This window comes from Scleropages formosus, chromosome 12 (genome assembly GCF_900964775.1).
Source record: "Scleropages formosus chromosome 12, fSclFor1.1, whole genome shotgun sequence".
In the NCBI taxonomy this organism is placed as follows: domain Eukaryota; kingdom Metazoa; phylum Chordata; class Actinopteri; order Osteoglossiformes; family Osteoglossidae; genus Scleropages; species Scleropages formosus.
The window spans coordinates 22,435,860-22,457,921 of record NC_041817.1 but is presented as its reverse complement, the minus strand read 5'-3'; the positions used below and the strand labels follow the sequence as shown (position 1 = coordinate 22,457,921).

Below are 22,062 nucleotides of genomic sequence, written 5' to 3'. Positions count from 1 at the left end.
AGAGTGATCCGAGACCACGAAGGCAAGGCGATCAGCGGTCACAGCTCGCGTCTCCATCACTTGGGCGCGTTCACCTCTTCACTTTACAGTAGAGTACTGTCAGTAAAGAGAGCTGCGGGTCCTCTCGGTGTCCCGTGGCTGAAATGTGTGTTTCAGGGTCTTCTTTCCCTCGCTGGACGAACTGTAGGAGCATCGGTGCCTCGCGGACGCGGCTTAGTTCCACCGCACGCACAGCTGCAAGTGGTGAACAACAAACACTGCGTGCCGCTTTTATTTCTATAAACACTTAAAGCGCTGTAAACATGATCTGCGCGAGAGTTCCGGCAACCGGGGACGGAGGGGGTGTGCGAGCAGTTACTTGTGTGAGGAAATTTCTGAAAATTATGCAGATGACGACAGCTCAGTTGCAACAACTTATACATACATAACAATTTATTTATTTTATATAGAAAATTATTCCTTGTTTATACGCTATAAGTGTGTACTGTTGAATGAGAAAAATACATTAAGACGATAATTGTTCTATTCTTCTAAGTTTTGGACATTATTCAACTGATGATCTATCTATCTATCTATCCATCTATCTATAACAGGCTGCAAACAAATTCAGACAAATAAATACATAAAAATAAATTAATATTTGAGGCACCAGAGAAAACAGTGGCACCCTGGAGAGGTCTGCACTGCCCAGTTTCTCTTGGCAGAAAAACCGCAAAAATCTGAAATACAAAGGTTTATGAAAGCATGTGTTATCTTTAAAAAGTAAGGGAAAGACTATAATAAATGCACTTTTGGAGGGAATAGTTGGGGGTACTTTGTTACGTGCTGCAAAGCTGTTTTTCAGTTTCACCAAAACATGCGTTTTCGCCTCCTGCTTTTGAATATTTGTAACTAATTTTGAGCACGTCTAAATGAATTAATGGAGTGTACCTTTCCATTATTCTCTTTAATTTTGGGTAGCTAGAGTTAAAAGTGAACATGTATGTATGGATGAAAAATAAAACAATAAATATATGACCTGTATATGAAAAGAGAACTTAAGAAAGATCAGAAGTAAGAGGCGAAAATAATATAACAGATGTGTAGTGTAAATACGTTACAGGGGGAAATCCGTTCTCTAAGAGTTGGTCCTGTACAAGTTGTGATTCAGATCATAGCTTTTTCATGAGTTTGTGTTAGACTTGATTTTTCCCACTCGCTCTGTTGGTCAGGTTATGTATTTAATCATGGTAAAATCAAGATGTATAGGCCAGATAATGCAGTGACTTGTTTGGTGGTTAATGCACTTATTGTATAATGACATTTTCCCGAGGCTTCCGCACATGTCATGATGTGTAACAGTTATTGCACTGGAAACAAACTAACATTGTAAGTCGCCTTGGACAAAAGTGCTATCTTGATAATAATAATAATAATAATAATAATAATAATAATAATAATAATTTGCCGAAATATGAGTGAACAGCTTACAAAATTACGTGATATGATTAATGAAGAGGAGAAAAAAAGTCAGAATGTATTGCCATAGCTTATTTTTTTTTACTCAAACCAGAGGGCTTCTGCTATTTGCATTTTTTTATTTTATTTTATTTTATTTTATTTTATATTATTTTATTTTATGGCTGATACGTCATGACTGAGCAGACCACCAGTAAGGGTCAGTGTGGAGCTGCAGTCTTGAATTGGAGCAGTATTATGTGCGCGTTTCTCTGTGGAAAGTGCGAAGAAATTAAAGCATACGGGGGGAAATAAATAAATAAATGAATAAACTTAAAATAAATAAATAAATAAATAAAATTATTTTTTTTTGTGGGGGGAAAAAAAACAGCCTTGAAAAGTCTTAGCAGGGAAATGGTACGAATTCCAAATATTTACGGCCCAGGACACGGAACACTTACGTGCTTAATTAGATGCAAATGAGATGTTTAGCATAAGTTTGCTGTTTACGATGTAGATACATGGTTTGCGCTTGATGAAGTGCACTTCTGAAGCTCTTTCGCTGGTTTAATGGCCACAGCGAACAATATCCTTCCGTTCAGTGCAGTGCTGTGGGCTTTTTCTCCACTGATCTCCATCCAGGTCCTCCTGATCTTTGACTTGCTCAACCAAAATCTATCCATTTCTGTTTACACAGTTTTACCCCCGTTGTAAACTTTGAGAACATGTTTTAGCCTTGCCCTGTTTATTATAACAGATTACATTTTTTCTGCCATTGACAATACTGTAATATTGCCAACTTCCGTATTTCAGTAAAGCCCCTTCAATGTAGGGGCACTGTAAAATTAAAAAAAAGGATTAAAAAAACACAATATCCTTAACTTTAGTGGATACTGCATAGTTTTTAACTAAATTTGAGACTGTCAGATGGGACTGGGACTAATTGTGCTGAACCATTTTTACATTTCTGAAATTATGAAGTCAACATTTCTTGCATATGTTAAACCCCAAAGCAATTTTATTGTCTATAATACACTCATTGATGACCTACAGCCCCCAAAGTGCCAGTGAGCAGAAAATATGTCCAGTATTTACACTCATACTCACATATATTCTGACATGTGTATACTTAACATGTTATAACATGAGCGCATTTATATTTTAAAGAAACAGTCTGTGTCAGAACAAAAGGGAGAGGCCTTTTGTCAAGGTGACATGTGAGTGTAGGACACAAGGCCTATTAAAACTTAAATGTTTTAAAATTTTCTTTTTTTTAAATATTTTTGTATCATCATTGTAAGAACACTGGATTGAACAACAACAACAACAGCAACAACAATAATAAAATAGATATATTGCATCACTGTAAAACCTGTCTTCATTAAGTGTTACGTAGGACAATAACAGTTTATTTACTAGTCTTTTTTGCACAAATTCAGAGGGATTCGAGTCCATATGTAGCCCAGTGATTTATTTCAATGAGTGGATCTTGTCTGAGTTTAGGAATGGATGTGATTTTATGACTTTTAGACATTCTTGTATTTGAATTGAACCCAAGGCTGATGGAACTCAGAGACACAGCATGCGACACGTGCTGTCCTCTCTGTCCTCTGTGATGGGAATAAGAGCAGGTCGCCCTTCGGACCCTCACTGAGGCCACAACTCAGTGGTTAAGGCACTTATTGTAAAATGACGTTTCCCTCCGTTTCCAGCCTCCGTGTCCCTCTCGAACTGAGCGCTTCGCGTAAACGGCTCCATCCCGTTTGTTTCTGTCGCTGGAAACATGCGAGATCTATTAATTTCGCTTAAATAACATCCTTTTGTTTCCTTTGTTTGTTTTTTTGTCAGTATCTGGAGGAGCTTGTACCACGTAACTCATGCAAAAAAAGTCATTTCTGGGGACACTTATGTGTAGTTTGTCTATAATGGTTTACATCGTAAATCAAAGCAGCGCTTAATTCCTTCTGTTATTTAATTACGGCTCTCAGCAAACGTTGACTATTTCATTATATATAATCATTGAATGAATAAACAAACTTAAAAGTTAATGAATATCGATATCAATATCTACATCAGTAATGAACATCAGTAGACACATATACTGTAGACACACACACACACACACACACACTTTGTTCCTGACAGTTTTGATCCGAGTATTAATCTGCGGTATAACAACGGTCTGTTATGGTCAGTTACTGGTCTGTAATTACAGACCCTTAGTTGCATTACTGTACTGTATCACTGTACTATATTACTGTACTTTATCATTGTACTGTGTTACTGTACTTAGTTTATCACTGTGCTACTGTATTACTGTGCCGTCTTACTGTACTTACTTGCTGTACTGTAATCTCTAACTTCTGGTCATCATCAGAACAATTTCACTGTTGCGACACTTCTGGAAGAGTAAATTTATGGTTTACATATGACTGAGGGCAAACAGAAGTTCAAAGCCGCGTTCGTTTCGTTGTGTCTTTTGTGGAGGAAAATAAGCGCTCTTTGCCACGTGAGACATACACGTCGTTTTCTCTCTTCTTTCCCAGGTTTTTTATTACATTTATTTTGTGCCTGAATTTGCCTATAATACCAGGTTTATTTCTTATTCAGAACACGACATTTTATTATTTTACCCCCATGAATTAACGTTAAGTATCCTGCAGTGAAAATAAAATAAAATAAAATAAAATGGTCCTCCTGTAGTGTCAGCGGTCACCAACAAAAAAATGGAAGTTTAACAATTAATTTAGAGGCTGTTTTAAAACTCTGCTGTAAATATAAAAAGTAAGAAGTAAAGTAAAACTGTAGGACAAATATAAGTGTTGAACAGAACTTTGTGTTCCAAGCATTTGATTTTGACCAATAATAATAATAATAATAATAATAATAAAATTTTCCATATTTCAGGACCTTAACTTGATTGGTAATTCTTGATTAATATGTTCTAATGAAATAAATAACACATGGAAGTAAAAAAAATTCCTCTTATTTCATATCTTTTCTTTGTAATCTGGGCAGACTGCCTACTGAAACAGGCTTCTGTTTAAAGAAGCAAATTAATTTTTCTGCCATTTTCGTGGGGCTCATTTAAGGCGAGCTCGTCCTGGGCTAACACCGCGGGCCGAGATGTTAACCTGTCCTGTATGCTGTATCCTGGTGTGGTGAGGTGCCAAGCACACACCCTTTTTACTAGATGCCTTTTTTCCTGCGTGATCTGGTCTAAACCACACTTGCCTTGTAGGAACTGCCTGGAGAACACTACTTTTGTGTATAACCCATAGGAAATAACATGTTAGTGTTAAGTATATATGTTCTGTACATATGCTACCACATGCCATGTTTTACACTGCCTGTTGTGATATGACAACATTCAGTGTGTAGCAAGGAACTGGGTTTTCCATACTGGAGGTGTTTTGTGGATGAGCAGCCACCGGGTCTAGAAGTAAACGGGCTGTCTGGCGGACCGTGTCGCTCCTGCTCCCTGGCCTGGAAAGCGTGCCGGTCCGTATTTTTAGCCAGCGCCGCCGAGGCCCTGTCAGAGAACCCCAGAGCCCACACTCCCGCTGGGAAGACCAGCACCGTGTGAGCGATGGTACCTTTCAGGAGGGCCTAGATTGTCTCCGTGGTAAAAATAAGCTCATCCTGGCATGCGGAATCTCAGGTGTCAATCACGTGGTCCAAGGTGTTTCTCGGCAGTGGTGGCTCATGGGGGTGGTGGGCTTGGGGGGGGGGCATCTCTCCATGGAGGATTTGGGAAAGGCGCAAAGAGCTGAATAATTCACAGTACACAGTACGTCTCACACAGCACTGAGCGTATTACACTTGTGTCTTTCCCACGGCAGGCAGGCAGAGCAGCATTTATGTGGGTGTTTTCAGAGACATTGCTGCAGTAAATATAAATATGATTATAAATATGATATAAATGCAAATTAAGAGATTGTTCTTTTTTATCTCTGTAAAGGTATTTTTCGCAACTTGGTTTTGCTGTGTTGCCACTCTGTACAGTATGGTACTTTCATGAAAATTATTCTTTAAATTTCATCTGGTGATTTTGTGTATTTTTTAAATCAATAAAACTTTCAGATTGAATGATCTTTTTTTATTTATGAAAATGCTGAGCATTACAATAATTAATTCCTTAAGGCTATTATTCAGATTTCCCCTGTATTTATTTTTAAATTTGATCTGTTAAAAATAAAAAAAAATGTAATCGTTTACTTCTGTTCTGTAATTTTTCAAACTCATCTTTTTTGCAGTTTAATTCCATTTAATTATGTTTTCATTTTAATGCCGAATAAGTACAGTTAAAATATACTTTTGATCCCTTTGTGAAATAATGACTCAAAGAGCACAATTTATTTCACTTTTTACAGTTGTGTTTTTAAGGATTATTCTGAACCGAAATTTCCCATTTTAAACTTTTCCAATGTTTTAAACTTCTTCTGTTCAGATGTTACAAATCCATAAACTGACACAATTTCAAGTTTTCACCAGTTTAGCTTGTTCAGTTTCACAACTGTTCAGCAAATACCAGTTTAGTGTTGCATTTTAATTCCACCTAAATTAATTAATATTAAAGCCTAAATGGAATTACGATGAAACATGAGCATGATTTGTGAAAAGATGAAAAAACAAGACAACATAAAAAAAAAAAAAAATCTATCTCATCAATAGCTTGAACTTCTGAATTTAATCATGAGAACATGAGCGATTTTTTTCCCAGTTTTTCAATGGATTTGACACAAGCTGTCCCCCCTGCGGATCGTATGATGCCGTGTTTATCTTGGACGGAAGGGTGCTGTTATGTACTGGTCGATGTGCAGGTTGGAGGTCTCCCAGCAGGCTTCGCGTACTGGATTTAACAACACCAGCTGCAGGAGGAGGTCTGTTGTTGGGGCCGTGGGAGCACCGAGATCCCCTTTAACATCAGCAAAAGTGAGGTGCGGCTCTCCTCATCTGTTGTCCGGTGGTCGGGACGGGTCGGCGCCTACGCTGCTTGACCGCAACGTCTGACGGTTTTGCATTCCCACCGTCCTGGGAGTCACCCATCTAATAGTCATCTTAGCCGAACCGGGTTTATGTCACCGTCCGGAACCCGCAATGATCCGGAAAACCCATTTCAGTCACGGTCCCAGAGATGAAAAACCCCAGATCTACACAAGAAAGCACAAGGACCTTTAGCTCGAACATTTGAAGGGAGACAGAAAGTTCAAAATATTGTACAACTTGGGTTAATGTAATAAAAAACGGATTTGTCTCGTAAAATACAGTTTTCATTCTCCTATCATTGACGGTCACTGTTTTGCAAGGCGAGGGACTTCGTGGATGGCTTTCGGGCAATATTTTTCTTTGTACCATTGAGGCCGTGTGTCAGAGGGAGACCGCGGCCAGCGGCTTGGTGACGGTTTACCAACAAGACCAATCCCCTTCTGGCTGCGTTTGGGTGCGGCTCTGTCCCATTGTCTCCAGCCGGCACGGATCCACCTGCTTCGCCTCCTTCGCCGTATCCGGTGCGGGAGGCGCTCGGGGGCGGAAGACGGGCGCCCCCGCCCCCCGGCACCCCCCCTTTCCAGTTTGCGCAGCTGGAGAAGTGGCTTCGCCGACGCAGTGGCCTCATTTCGGTCTCCCGGTTTGCTTCGACCGGCCCATCTCGTTGAGAAATTTACATTGGAACCAATGGATGGGAAGTGCCGTCGTCTGACGCGAGCAGATAGCTTTATTGCACTTAATGGAAATGTGTCCGCTACCAGCTGTTTGGCTAGCGCTCAGGTGAGGCCCACTTTAGGAGTTCTGCGCTGGAATTTTATAATTGCCTTCTCTCCGCTGACCCACACCAGTCCCCTCTCCACCCCTTCCACCCCCACCCACCCAATCCAAATCCCCCAGTCGGGGATGAGCGCAGCGATCGGTGCAGACGATACTGCTGCTTGCTTTTTCCATTGCGAAACGGGCCACGTCTCATCGTCGACTTGCTCGTTTCCAAATTTTCCGGCACCCTTTGTACACTGTGCGTCTCGAAACAATAGCGAGCACCGCGGGCTGTTTCGAGAAATTTGTGTGACGTTCTGGTTAAGCTTTTCATCTCAGGAATCATCTTGTCGTTAGAGGAACCCACTTGTACTGACATTTAAAAAAAAAAAAAATTAGAACGTGAACTACAGTTTGACTGGGAAGAATCTGACTGTAGCAAATATAACGGCGCCCGAAACCCCGAGACACACACGTTGCGACTGCGCAGCTGCTTGCCCTGCTGAGGCGCCCGCTTCCTCGTGCGCCGACCTCCGATGTCGATCTTTTCTCTTATCCAGTGCCCCCCTCCCTGTTCGTGGATGCCATCTGCAACTCCTGGAGACACCTCCCCCGCTGTGTCTACCGCCGTGTGATTTGTGCGTAGATGTGATTGCGGTGTGTGCGTGTGTATGTGCACACCAGCGACCGAGTCTTTCGATCTCTGTGGACCCAGAGCATACCTTCTGCCAGGAGTGTATGTGTGCGTGAGAGTGCGTGTCGACGTGGGGGTGGGGGGCAGCTGAAGGGGGCCAGTCGGACTGCTTAATTCAGTGATTTGATTAACTAGGAGCTCATTGTTTCTGAGGTTAGTCAACTGTAAGCCACCATTTCAGGGTCAGCAAACTGTGCCCTTGTTTTTTAATGAAAACAGATGTTCAAGGTGACCTGTGTCTAGATATTCCTTCCTTTTCCAGTTGTGTGTTTTTCTTATGTGTTTGGCTATATTTAGGCCACTCCAAGTGCGTCTTGCTTAAGTAGGCCTGTTTTCTCAGTCTTCTTGATCGCATCTAGAAGGCAGTTAATTACGCTATTCGTCTCTAAGTCATTCTTGGCTGCGTAGAGACCGTGGTGTGATTATAGGAAGAAATTATTTAGGTTAATTTGATGAGAAATAGCAACAAAGGGGCCATAAAATAAATTAGAAACATGCGACCGACTCGCTTCTTTTCTTCCCGATATAAAGGGGTAGGATTTGGGAAATCGGACAAATTCCACGGCGCCGCGGGGAACCGAGCGATCTTGTCACCAGTGTGTGTTTTCCGGTGCGTAACCTCCTGCTGCGTATTTGTTCTTAAACTCACTGAAATCCTGCGTGTTTTTCGGTTCCGTGAAGGAAATACGTCTGATAATAATTTACACGTTGAACCTGACTGGAAAACTAATTACACTGTGGCACACAGAGAGAGAACAGCCTGGCAGCGTAATGAAAAAAAAAAATGTCATTTGGCTTTTAAGTTTATCCTTAGATAAATAAAAGGATCATCTGGCGTACAGTTTCGGAGAAAATCGGTTTCGCGTGCGCCCATTGTTTCGGATCTCCGCGAAGCTGACGAACCCGCCGAATGCGGGGGTAGGATTTCTCTCTGATGATACAGACCGGGTTCGAGAATAATATGCAATTTCCTTGCCATGTTGTAGATATTTATCAGAGGAATAACACTCAAATAGACGGTGGCCCCGCCAAAGGTCTCGCAGCAGCCGCTGGTCTACAGCGGTACAATAAATACTGAAATAGCTTTGAATTTGGGTCACATTTACACAGTTACCAAACTTTTATGTTATATTAAATCTGTACAGTTGGATGACTTCCTATGAAGAATGAAGGCGGGAGCAGGCCTACGCCGCGGGTTCGTTTCGCTTTATCGGGACACAAAAGGCCGACGGTTACAGTACATTCATCCCCGTGGAAGCGGAGCAGTTAAAGAGGTTAATGAGGGTCAAATGGGGAACGTCTCACTGATCTTTTGTTTTTCTCCTCACATGCAGTGAACCTGCTGGATTCCAAAGCCAGTCAAGGGGAGCTCGGATGGATTTCCTACCCGTCGCATGGGGTGAGTGTGCTGGGGAGGGTTCGTCTGGGCAGATTCTAAAACCACATTGTGCCTGTTCTTTCTCTGGAGTGTTTTTCTGCCTCTCGGTCATGGCCATTGCGTCCACTTTGGATAGTATGTATCCACAGTGCATTAGGAGAAATATGAAGAAAACTTTTCTTATTGACATCGTAGCACAGTTGTTAAACCGTTCTGTGCGTTACCGTAAAAAAAAGTTTAAAACAAAGGAAACTGCTCAGTTACTCAAATATGAAAAAACCCCAGAAATTCTCAATTTAGTTTCTGTTTTTCATTTGCCATCTCCTGTGGAGACCAAAAGTCACACGTTCTTACTTTTGTGTGACGGTGGTGTTTATTTGGCGCGCTAACAGGGTGTCGGCCTCATGGGGTATTCCAAGTGAACCATTTTCAAAACTTTATTAAGTGTCCGAATTACCTGTTGGCAGTTGCTAAAGCTAATCCTATAATTTGCTCCATATAGCTGCCAAACCTGGTTTCCCGTTGCTGTGCGTAGCTGGCACCGTAAAAGAGCCGGGAAGGCGTTTGAAGAATCCGTGTTTGAAGAGCGAGCAGAATAAAAAAAGAAGAAAAAAAAATCCATGCTCCATTGTTTCTAATAAACCTGCTTTGGATGATGACTGGGTCTCCTGTGAGGACGTTGTCAGTAAACAATTTTTTGTCTCACGGTAAATGCATTTTCCATTTTGTCTTGCAGCAAACATTTTCTCCACGGGCACACGTAATTCACACGAGATGAAAAAAGAAAAACGGAAAATTCATTTGCTCTGAATGAAATAGAACGGGTGACAATTTTTGGCGAATTTCAGCTAGAAATGATTTACGGTCGTTACTCCGGTCTTCCTTTACCATGAGGATGGAGCCCTCAAGGTGAATTATCTGTAATTACCCACAGTTCTACCTACTTTGAGGGATGCTAAGCTTTATGCCCCGATGAGGAACGATTCGGAACTATGTGCCTGCGTGATGCTGACACTGACGGATGGGCCTCCCGCCTTCTGGACGTGTAAGCGCAAACGGCGGCACTTAGAGCAAATTAAGAGCTTAGCCTGCAGGAAGTCACGTGTGCGTGCGTGCCGCTTGTGCACCTCACGTGACTAACAGTTGGCCCCGTTTTGCATGACGTGCAAAAAACGTGACTCAGTGTATGACGGCGGTCCTCCACCTAGTGGCCCCCCCCTTCAAAGTCTGTACACTTAGCTTTCTATTGCCCCAATGATGAGAGATGGAATGATATTCAAATATACTTGCAAAAAATATTGTGCAGTTTATGTATAGCTAAAAATCTGATTTTAATCATTTTTATTTTGGGTCATTAATGTATTATTTGTGATACAACCTACTAGGTAGAGCTGCTTCCTTTGGATGTAAAGGCTGCAGATTTGAATCCTGTTTACTGATGTAATACCTTTGAGAAAAGTGGTTACCCTGGCTTCATTAAATATTACCCAGCTATATAAATGGGTAAATAATTGTAAGTAGCTTAACCCTGCAAGTCACTTTGTAGAAAAGCATCAGCTAAATGAAGAAAAATGTGAATAAATCCTCCTGAAAATGATCATTTTTAAAATGATAATTCGATTATTTCTAATCTGGCTTCCCCCTACCTCACACCTCGCACTTCCGGAATAGGATGTGGGCCCTCAGACCCTGCGCAGAGCAGCTACTACTGATCATTAATCTGTGGAATAAGGAGAGCTAGGTGTTTCTTACTTACCTTTTCTTGTTCTATTGACATCGCGCAAAGTTATTTAGGCTCAGTACTTCGCTAGCGATTTGCTATTATAATTCAGCTATTTTTTTAAGTGTCTGTATAAAGTTTACGTATATTACGTTTATTTATTCTAGCAGATGCTTTTCTCCAAGGCAACTTCCAATGAACTCTATGTAGTGTTATGAGCCCACACACCTTATTCACCACGGTGACTTACACTGCTAGATACACTGCTTACACTGGGTCACTCATCCATACATTGTAAAAGTAAAAGCAATACTGTGTAATGAACACAAAGTAATGAGTCATGTTTTGTTGGTAGCCAAATGACCTAGAAATATCTAAAGTCCTGTGTATTTCAACACTGAGACTAAATGAAGTGTACGCTGAACCAAGATGGAGCAGCGAGGTGGAGCTTCCAAACCTCTGATGTTCCACTAAAGCCCTCACGTTGAAACCATGCTCAAAAACTCAATTAGGCAGGTCAGGGCTTTACTGGACTTTCCAGATGTAAGGAGGGAACGTTAAACCCCACCAGGAATGGGGATTAGCGCTCCGATAGGGTCGGGTGGGGCAAATGGGGCGGCTGCGGCCTGTTATGGCTTCCCTCCCTGTAAGAGCTGCGATGAAAAGCCATTGACTGACACAGCGCAGTTGTTCTTGGTGGCCCAGTGCTGGAAATCTAACTTGAGATTGACGCTTGTTGTCATGTATTGGGTTTCCAGTGGCGGTGTGGGAATGCCAGATAGAGTAAACATCTCCATCTGTGTTCGTTCCATCCCTTCTATTTCCCCGCCTTTGCAATTTCAGCCTGGAAAGAGCCTTGCACCTTTATCGGCCGGCCCGAGGTGTCCGTTTTGCTCGAGGATTGGCAAATTTCTTTCGGTTACGGTGACAGAACCGGAGAGCTGGTGCTACTGAAACAAATAGTTTGATAAAACTTTAAAAAAGAAAGAACAAGCATAAAATGAAGCAGAGCTATAAGAAGTAATAACTCTGCACCTCTTAGGGAAAGTCTCTAAGGTTCTTCGGCTGACAAACTGACCTTGTGACCCGACATTGGTCTTTGACCTCCAGCCAGAAATTGATTGAAGGTGTGACTTTGGGCCAGGTGGACTGCTGTGTACAATGGTTCGGGACCAGAAGGACCGTGACATTTGTCCTTAAAATCTACCAGTGGGATCATCGTTTCACAACACAGAACCGGCGCTGAATGGAACGTTCATGCGGCTTTTGGCTGCCGAGAGTAAAGGCAGAAATGAGAAGGTCCGAATAGCGAAGCGATTCTCACATGTGATGCGGCCATGTGGCTGAAGTCCATGTCAGTCCTTTCGAACACTAATGTAATTCTCCTGTAATATGAGTAAGCGGAGGATTATAATTTCATTACATATCTTTCTGAAACACAAGCTCTTCTTATGATCAGTGACTTGTGCCAGGGACTCTATTAGCTAAAAGTATTTACCAGTTGGCGTGCCTTCAGAGAGGGAGCGCACTCAGAACCCGGCCAGATGTACCAACTGCCCATTTTCCCATTTCCATATACGCCGCTTTTCCTTGCTGGGGAGGATTACCATAGTAAAGTGATATTTTGAAAAATTTGCAGTCACCCTTGGACCACGGCCTAGGCCATCAGGCCACCGGGGTTCGAACGTGACATTTCTTGGGGTGACTTGGGGAGAAGGAGGCGGTGACCTTTCCTTGTCCATGTAGCAGTGCTCCCATGAGCAGGGTGACCACGTGCTGTAACCCCTGTGCTTTTTACGAGTGTTAGCAGAAGATAGCCAGAGACACTGGATAACGTGTTGTTTGGAGTGCGGGCGGCTTTCATGTGGATCGCCCGGTTTTTCTCAGCAGAGCTGATGTGGTGGGGTGGGGGGGTGCTCTAATGATGTCATGTGTGACAACGGGCAGCCCTCCTAACCTTTCCAGGCATGTTATGCACAATCGTCTATGGCATTTCATCCTTTCTGGCAGCGGTGGTCCCTTGCAACGTGAGCATGTGCTACGGTGGCCACACCTGGCTTTCATTTGGGCCGTCTAAATGTTTTGCTGAAACCCGGCTGAAAACCCGATGGCGTATTGCGCACGGAGCGTTGGGGAACCGACGTCAGGAACTTGCTCGCAACGGGTCGAGTCAGGAGGTTTCTGGAAACAGCCTTTTTTTTTGCAACATGCGTGTAAATGCATAATGATGTGGAGCTTTGGCAGCCAAAGGACCTCAAAACTGTGCAAGGCCTGAGCTGGGAACACCTAGGCGGCCTTTCCGGTGGCACGATGGGACGGAGAGCAGAACGAGTTGTCGCTGCAGAGCCGCCGTGGAATAAAACACAGGAAACAAGAGTGTGTATGCCAAGTACAAATGTGCCCAGCATAAATCTACTGAGACAGCAAAATATATTCAGGCAGGAGAACATGGCTAAAGGTCTCCCTAAAGTATGCAGCCATTGCATGAAACAAACGGCAGCTTTGACAGGTAGATTAAAGGGAAAGATTGTGTACATACCAAATTTTTTTTCACATAAATTAATCTTTGCTTTTATTAAATATTATCTTAAATGTCAAAAAAAAACTGAAATGTTTGAAAGTTGTAATTCCATTATTCCATTTTTTTTTTTTTGATGTTTTACTTGGATGATTTAACACTAAATTTAAAAAAAGAGATTTTTTTTCTTGTTTTCCCCAGTTATTAACGAATTAGAGACACATTATTAAATCAGGATGGAAACCAAGTTGTTTGCTCACTTATGTTGGCAAAGAGAGGGTGAATAATATCATTTATTAATCACAATAGTCATCATAAACTCTAAGACACCAGGCAAGAAAATGATTAAAACACTGGATAGTGATATAATGATACTTTTCAGAGTGCTTTAATTCACTGATGGGGTATCAAATTATTCAATGAATTTCTGTCAAGTTTCTGCCTGAACAATGAAACAAAGCACAACTTAAACCAATGCAGATTAGAAGTCTGAAAGATGATTTATTACTTATTGGCAAAGTTCCAAACCAAGATGAATGAAAAGCCTAACATTATATTTAAAAAACTGACAATTTAGCAAGTTCCTTGATTCTTTTGATAACGGCTCCCACCTGCCATGTCTAACTAATTTTTTCCATATCCGAAGTAAGAATAAACCCTTTAATATTTACACGTCATACGCCTTCAGAATTTATTACTGCAGACCCAATGGTGCAATAAACGTTTCTTGAACGGAAATTGGAGGATTTACTTGTTCGTATTAATCGTGGCTTTATAAAAAAGGAAATACTTTAAACATCCTTCAGAATGCTTGGGAAACGCAAGGTTGGATTATTATTGTATCTCCTGACACTGTTGTGGTGGAGTGGGTATATTAATCTGATTTTCTTGGAAAAGTTGGAAGGGGCCCAGAATGCATGTGCAGTTATAATGCAGTTCTCCACAGGGTATTATTGTAGCGATTTGCATTTTAACCTGATGACAATATGCTGTTCTGTGTTTTGCAGTCTACTAAAACCACATTCACCTTCAACTGGGTAAGAGAAAGCCAGCACACACTTTTCCATACATTGCTAAGAACTCTCTCTGTTTTCTGAACAAAATTAATTCCCAGACATCTCCACTCCAATCCCAAAAGTACGCTGGTTTATACTTTCTTTGTTTCTGGAAATGAACAAAAGTAATGAGAGAAAATTAGATGCTGTTTTCCGTTGTTGTGCTGTTTCTGCTAAGACTGTTCACTCAAGGGTTTAAATCATCTCCTAAACAACACACACTGGTAAAAATGCTGCTTTTCTCTGCCAAAGCAGCATTGGTTGCTTAATTGAATCAAGGATGACCGGGGGGGGACTGTGACTCAGTGGTCAGCGAAATGCACCGTCTTCCCTATGGACTGGACGCCCAACACTGTAAAGGGAGACGGCAGTAATATTACAAAATTGTGGCAGCCTGAGTTAAATCATCTCCCAAACGATTCAGTGGCCCTTCTACGGAGGGGTCGTCCAATCTTAAATTGGGATTTATTAACAAAACACATATCAGCGAATACTGGTGTCATAGAAACAAACGATAGACCACATCCAGCTCAAGAAAAATTCATTTTTCCCGCTATGTCAGTGTCAAAGCACACTTATGTAGTGTTTTGTACTGTCTTATTATATTCTATTCTATTACATTAGTACAGTACTACATTGTTTTGTTTTTTGGTTGATGAAAAATGCAAAATCCCACAAAAAATGTAAGCGCAGTAGTTGGAGGGGTCTGTTTGTGAAAGAAGCAATGCTTTTTTTGTGGGTGTTTCATTGAACAGTGGCAACAGCAAAGCACGAATGGGTAAATTTTCAGTCTGAAACACACTTGTTCAACCCGGTAATAAACTACTCCCAGCCACTTAAGAGAGAGCGCATTACTCAGCCCATAGTTTTTTCCCTCCAATATAAATTGCAGAGAGGACTTCAGACTCTTGTTCTGTTATTGTAATTGAGAACATGCACTTTAGTTCAGTTCATCATGTGTTTCCCTTTGTATATGCAGAACCTGAAAGCTCCCATGAGTTTGGGGCTCTGTGGCTCTCGACCCTTAAGTGATGTTCTCATGGCAAACCAGAGACTCCGATTTCCTTCACACCAGTGATGTTTATATATGGCATGAAGCTATAATTTAATGCACAGTAGTAAGAACAAACATCTAACCAGAGGTATTTCCCCTAATGAAAGGTACTATTCATAACTTAAGTATGTTCATAATAACCTGCTAAAAAGATTCCACTCCTAATTTGAGTGTTTGTGGTTTTGAGTACCTGGAAATGAACAGCAGACCTGATTCAGATACGTTTCTGAAAGCTGCTGACTTGCTGAAAAGCTGAGCAGGATTTTTAACGTTCTTCTCTTTTGCTCTCAGTGGGAAGAGATCAGCGGGGTGGACGAGCACTACACGCCCATCCGCACCTTCCAGGTGTGCAATGTCATGGAGTACAACCAGAACAACTGGCTGAGGACCAATTGGATCCCACGCAACTCAGCACAGAAGATATACGTGGAGCTCAAATTTACCTTGAGGGACTGCAACAGCATCCCCCTGGTCTTGGGCACCTGCAAGGAGACCTTCAACCTGCACTACCTGGAGACGGATGAGGACATGGGTGCCAAGTTCCGGGAGCACCAGTTCTCCAAGATCGACACTATTGCGGCTGATGAGAGCTTCACCCAGATGGATCTGGGTGATCGAATTCTCAAGCTCAATACGGAAGTGAGGGAGGTGGGACCCATCACTAAGAAGGGCTTCTACCTGGCTTTCCAGGATGTGGGGGCCTGTGTTGCCCTGGTGTCTGTACGCGTATACTTCAAGAAGTGCCCATTCACGGTGAGGAACCTGGCCATGTTCCCGGACACAGTGCCCATGGACTCCCAATCTCTAGTGGAGGTGCGGGGCTCCTGTGTCAATAACTCCAAGGAGGAGGAGTCGCCCAAGATGTACTGCAGCACTGAGGGGGAATGGCTGGTGCCCATTGGCAAGTGTCTCTGCAACATCGGCTACGAGGAGCAAGGGCCATCCTGCCAAGGTAGCTTCTCCCTCTCTCAGCTTGTTCCTAATATTGGTGCATGAGAATAGCTCTAAAGTTAGGAATGAGTTAGGAATTGCAGAATGGATATGATGTGCATTGATCCATCTTCAGACTCTGCGGCCAGAGATGCCATGGCAAATTAGGTACACCTAGTGCAAGAAATGCAATACAAACTCCGAAATGTTAATGCAATCACCGTTGTTATGAATACTGTATGATAATAGAATTACATTATTGAAAACACGTAAAACTTCAGGTCAGCGCAACATGAACAAATAACAAGGAATGTGATGAAAATACCAGATATTACAAATTACAGTGCAGCATAAAGTGACAAGAGGTATTGCTGACAATTGAAACCTTTAACATTTTCAAATCGACACCATTATTCCTCATTTCATTGGATGTTATTTCTTTATCATATGTAGATGCTTAGGGCAGTCCCAGGAATCTAGGAGCAATTATGTATAATAATATAGTGAAACAATGTTGTTTCATTAACTGCGAGCTGTTGTCAGAAGAGGCCAAGGTTCTATCTCATCAAATGAATATTTTATGGACTAATGGAAACAGCGGGACTTTGGCATCACTGTGCAGGATTTACTTCCAGACATAGAAATGCACCTTGTATCTTTCATGGTGGGGTAGTGGTAGGTGTTGGTGGTGCTTGCTGCAAGGACTCGGCTCAGCAGCTTGGTGGACCTTAGGGTTTGAATTGGACTGGACCCATAGAGTGTCGTGCTGCAGCACCTCCAAAGGACATATGGTGTAGGCTAATGGAAAGGCACCGTGGCCTCTGCAGCATGCGGAACTAGGTACCTGACTGACCACTGGGGCAGAATGATAAATGGTTTCAAGGATTATGCCCAAAAAGGGGATTCTCAGGTACGACTGGCTGGCAGGGACCTTCCTACTGGTTCAAGTCAGTGATCCATCCAGCCCCTTTTAAAGAAAGCTTTTTCCAAGCAGCTGTTCCACCTGGGATTTTTTGCCAAAATACACTACTGATACTGTGATTTTTAAAGTATTTCCTACACAAAACAAAACCACTCACGCCTAGTCCATCACAAAGTTGTACACAGGCAGTGAGATGGAGGAGGGAGAGAGAGAGAGGGACACACCCTTGCCCTGAATGCAGGAGGGCTAGTGGGCACTGGGAGATCTGATGCCGCTCAGTGGTGCAATAATAAATGGGCTGGCAGCTGGCTCATGCAGACACTCTGCACAGCCTGTGTTATTATTTGACTTTAGCCAGGCCCCCGGAGGAATTCGTGCAGCTCATAAAGTAATCTGGTTCGTTCCTTTCCCCCAAGACACTTTCGGGGTATTCCGTTGCACCGTGCTGCGAAATGCGCTTGCCGATGAAAAGCTGCTCATAAAGGAGAATGGGGCATTTGGAGCAGTCTGTCATTCAGTTGGAGATGAACTCAGAGCCGGAATGACAACTGGTCAGCATCAGCTCTGCCCGCAAAACCACAGTCCATTTTAAATCTTGTTTGTGGACTGGTGTTATATTTTAGGCGATGATACAACCACCTAGAGCAGAATCATATGGATGGACTCAAATGTAACTGGCGAGGAACAGCACACTCAGAACCTGGGTATGGCCGTTGTCTCGGTGTAGGATGGTGTAGTAGTCTGTCCTTTCCACTACACACCCAGCTACATTATGTTAAGGAGCCACTGCCAATGGCACTCATTGCTTATAGTCAATGACACTTGGTTATAGACATGCCACTTGATTCAGCTGCTGCAGTCCATCCCCTAATAGGCGTCAATGTCTCCAAAGCCCAAATCCACAGTTTAGCTTTGTTTGTATTGTGAATAGACCCACAAGGACGGTCCATCTCAAACAGGAAACACAAGTGAAGCTGCTGACTGTGTTGTTCAGATGTTTTAAATAGTTCTGACTCTTTCCAAACTTGTTTTGTCCTCTTGTCTGTTCGGTAGTCCTGAGGATGTCAGTTTTAAAGCCATGACCTGTTCCTCTCATATGGTGGGACTTGTCAGAGCATACATCAGCACTTCTGGAAGCATCACAGAAAGAGGAGTTCAGAAAAGCATTTTTAAATAAATCTTGCGTACTTATTGCTGTCATTGATTTGCACCTTTGTGTCCAACCTTGAAAGCATAGTTTCTTTCATTACCGTCATATCAATACATGTCGAGGAATAGATGCATATTAAATGGAAAAAGTAATGCCCGAAAAGCATGCTGTATCTCTGGGTTTAAAGTGCATAGGCGACAGCGGTACAGTTAGCCCGCAGGAAGCGTAGTAATGTAGTAAAGGTCAGACACGGTCACTGCGACAGATGAAAAGCGATACAGAAAAATCGAACCGACAGCTGATAGCTGCGTGTTAAGGTCTCCATTCGCCATGTTATCATCTGCTTGTGCAGTTGTGTGAATGTTTGGATGTATTTGACAATCTCTTATTAGTTTCAGAGGGGTCTAATGGAGGCTAATAAGGGCTTAGGTTACCGTGGCCGGACAGCTGCACCGCAGCGCACAGAGCGGGGGAAGAAGGGCCTGGGGTTGGTGCGCAGGCCTTAGGCGCTAATGGACGGATTACTGCACTTTCCGGAACAGACCATCGAGGAAGATGCTCCTGCTTTCTACTGTTAAGAATGTGCCCACCAAAAGTTGCAGAGTTCTGGTCCCTGACGTGGCAGAATTTTCTGGAGCACCACCGCCAAGCAGAGGTGGCCATGCACGTATCTTCATGCTCGTGAACCTTATTAAATGTTTGGTTCATAGTTGTTTAGATGGTTGCCCACAGCATCATATTGTGGTTACACTCTGCCAAATTGGGTTTCTCCTTCTTTTTCATCTTAAACTTTGACCATTGTTCAGTGCATATATTTTGAAATTTAGAGACCTTACAGTAGTTTGGAGATTCTGATCACGGCCGTGTTTGGTGTGTATTTTCTTGTGGTCAAACCTCAGTCTATATTATTATGTGCCTTTTATCAATCTGAAAGAGGGAGCTACACTTTCCAGTGTGCCTGGGTCAGGTAGGATGTACAATCTCTGGAGAAATAGATGGAAAGTGGGTCACTGGTATAAAAAAATCCCTTCAACAAAGACAGTTCAAAGGAAGACGTTGCTATGTTCCAGGCTATAGTCACTGGCAAGACTAGATTAGATTTCGGTATTGATGATGAGAAGGAGTGGCAATGATATAACGCAGAATGTATTTCGTAAGTAATCACATATGGCTCATCTGTGACTTATTGTGCATGAGCTGGAATATGCAAAACAATTTGCTGCTTATTTATGACAAGACTGAAGAACCGAACTGAAGCTGAGTGACCGTTTTACAAAACTGAACCAGCTGTCCTGCCTTCAGCGACTCATTGGTGGGCGGAGCCTCATCCCAGAGCTCCAGGTCTTCTGCTGGGGGGAACAGAGATACTACAGCAGGTGAACCGTCCGTGGACCCACGACGGTCTGCACAGAGGTCCTTCCTGACCTGCGTAGTGCTTCTCAGAGCACTTTAGGGTCGAAAAGCAACAAATGGGTGATGGCCTCTTGGCAGGTTGTCCCCGGTGAGCTACGAGCAGTGTTCAGTCCTGCTCCATTTACTCAAGCACCTGATTCCCATCCTGTGGCATCCCCGGGTTACTTAACTGGGTCTGTCTGGAGCCACCCAGGACAACGTGATGAGATACTTGAACAAACTGCTTTCTTTTGTGGTGAAACCTGCAAGGCCGAGGAATGGATTTGATTTTCCTCGTGTGTGTTTACCAGAATGTTCTTCAGATTTTCCCACTCCGTTTTTGGCAGCCGCGATGCATGGGTAATTATGTGCACAGGTGATTCAGATTATACTGTCTATATTCTGTACTGTAAATTCTGCAGGCGCAAGTCTTAAAATCAGAGGGTTCCTAAATATGGTCCTGGTAAGATAGTATATATTGGTGTTCCCTGGATTTCTAAATTGCTGACAAGCTTGGTATAAAAATAGATGCCAAAGTGGTTTAATTAAGGAAATGATTACCTTAACAGAGTGCTTAAGTGCTTAGGTAGAATGATGTACGTGCTGGTCCCTGCCTGCGGTAAACTTTCAGCACTAATATTCCAGTTAATTTCAATCTCATCATTCAGCAGTTCGATCACACATGGGTTATTACATTTAGTAATCACATCTCTTCAGACTTTGGTTGTATTTTGTCTTCTCATTAATTCTGAACATCGATATTTGGTTTTTACAAGATAATTTACCTTAATGGGGGGTGGGCAGAAAAAGTTGTATTTATTCCTGAGCTGTTCTCCGCTGGTTTGGGAGTTGGTCATAATGACTATGATAATTAGAATAAGTGTTGTAATATTCCAGGCACGCTTGGGAGGTTTTTCTGTTCCGTTTCTGTAGTTTGTTGCTGAGCTGAGCTGCAAGATAGGTGGTTAATTTCCCCAGTCACTGATTACCAAGACAGTCTCTCCTTGAGTAGACAGGTTGGCAGGGGGACTGCCTTGCTCAACACAACAAACTGAATAAAGACAGTGGCAAACAAAGCTGGGGCTGTTTTTACAGTGTTCCACATGCTCTGCATTCTGCCCGATTCGTGGAGTTTGCGCTCGTGCGTGATTGCCATCCAGTCAGGCGATCTCTATTCAATCAGTTCAAATTCAATTTTTTCACCTTTTGGAGCACCATATTCTTATCATAAAGTGCTACAGGCCGTCGCTTGTTGGGAACAGACGCATTAATAAGATTTCGGCGTGTCTGCTGGGAGGCTTTGTAAATTTTTATTACAACCTGGTTCGCTTAGTTTATTTCCATCACTGAGGCCCCGTGGAAGCCATGAGGAGTGACTGAAGATGGCGAGGACTGCTTCTTGGTCTGTAAGGTCTTGGTCTTCTTGGTCTTTTGAATTTGAAGCTGAGTTCACCATCATGGAACCGGCTTTCTGTCTGGAACCTGCACACACGAGTTGATTCTGATGGATCATTTCAGCGGATTCAATGCTTTTTGAAATTATGGAAGCATTTTAACCTTTTAACACTCATCTTCAGTAAGTTCAGTCCAGGAAATATTGTTCATAGAGGCAGCTGGTAACATAGTGGTTAAAGGAATGGACTGTTCCAGAACCTGAGATGGACATCTCTGCACATAACAATTCTACATCTTCACAAGTCATGAGTTGCAGCACAAGGCTTTTCCTGCCAAAGCCCTCTGTAATTCCCAGGTTTGCCGAAGATCATTAATGCAGGAATTGCCTTAAACAAACTGAGGTCGGATCCCAGGTGGAACTGATTAAAGCGGTTCTGACTCATGCCTTTTGGTTTTCCTATCAGTTTTAGTGAAGGACACTTGTTCCTTCAGCTTTTCTTTCTGGCTTTCCTCCAAAACTGACCCCAAACACCCGAAACACCCCTCCTGCAAAATCCCAGATTTGACATTTTCCATGTGCAGATAAGAGGACGAGATTATTTCAGCATGTCTTCGGATCATATCAGCAGCAGGACTTTGGACAGCTGCGGTGTGAATGGTCATGGCACC

At 42.7% G+C, this 22,062-nt stretch overlaps 1 protein-coding gene across 2 annotated transcripts in view; it reads left to right on the top strand.

Moving 5' to 3' along the window:
• LOC108928474 (ephrin type-A receptor 3-like) overlaps nt 1-22,062 on the top strand; it is a 78,884-nt gene that overhangs the window by 837 nt on the left and 55,985 nt on the right. For both annotated transcript variants that reach the window (XM_029256735.1, XM_029256736.1), the window contains exons 2-3: nt 9,214-9,278; nt 15,896-16,556. In XM_029256735.1, the coding sequence (XP_029112568.1) occupies nt 9,214-9,278; nt 15,896-16,556 (726 nt within the window). The remainder of the gene's footprint in view (nt 1-9,213; nt 9,279-15,895; nt 16,557-22,062) is intronic.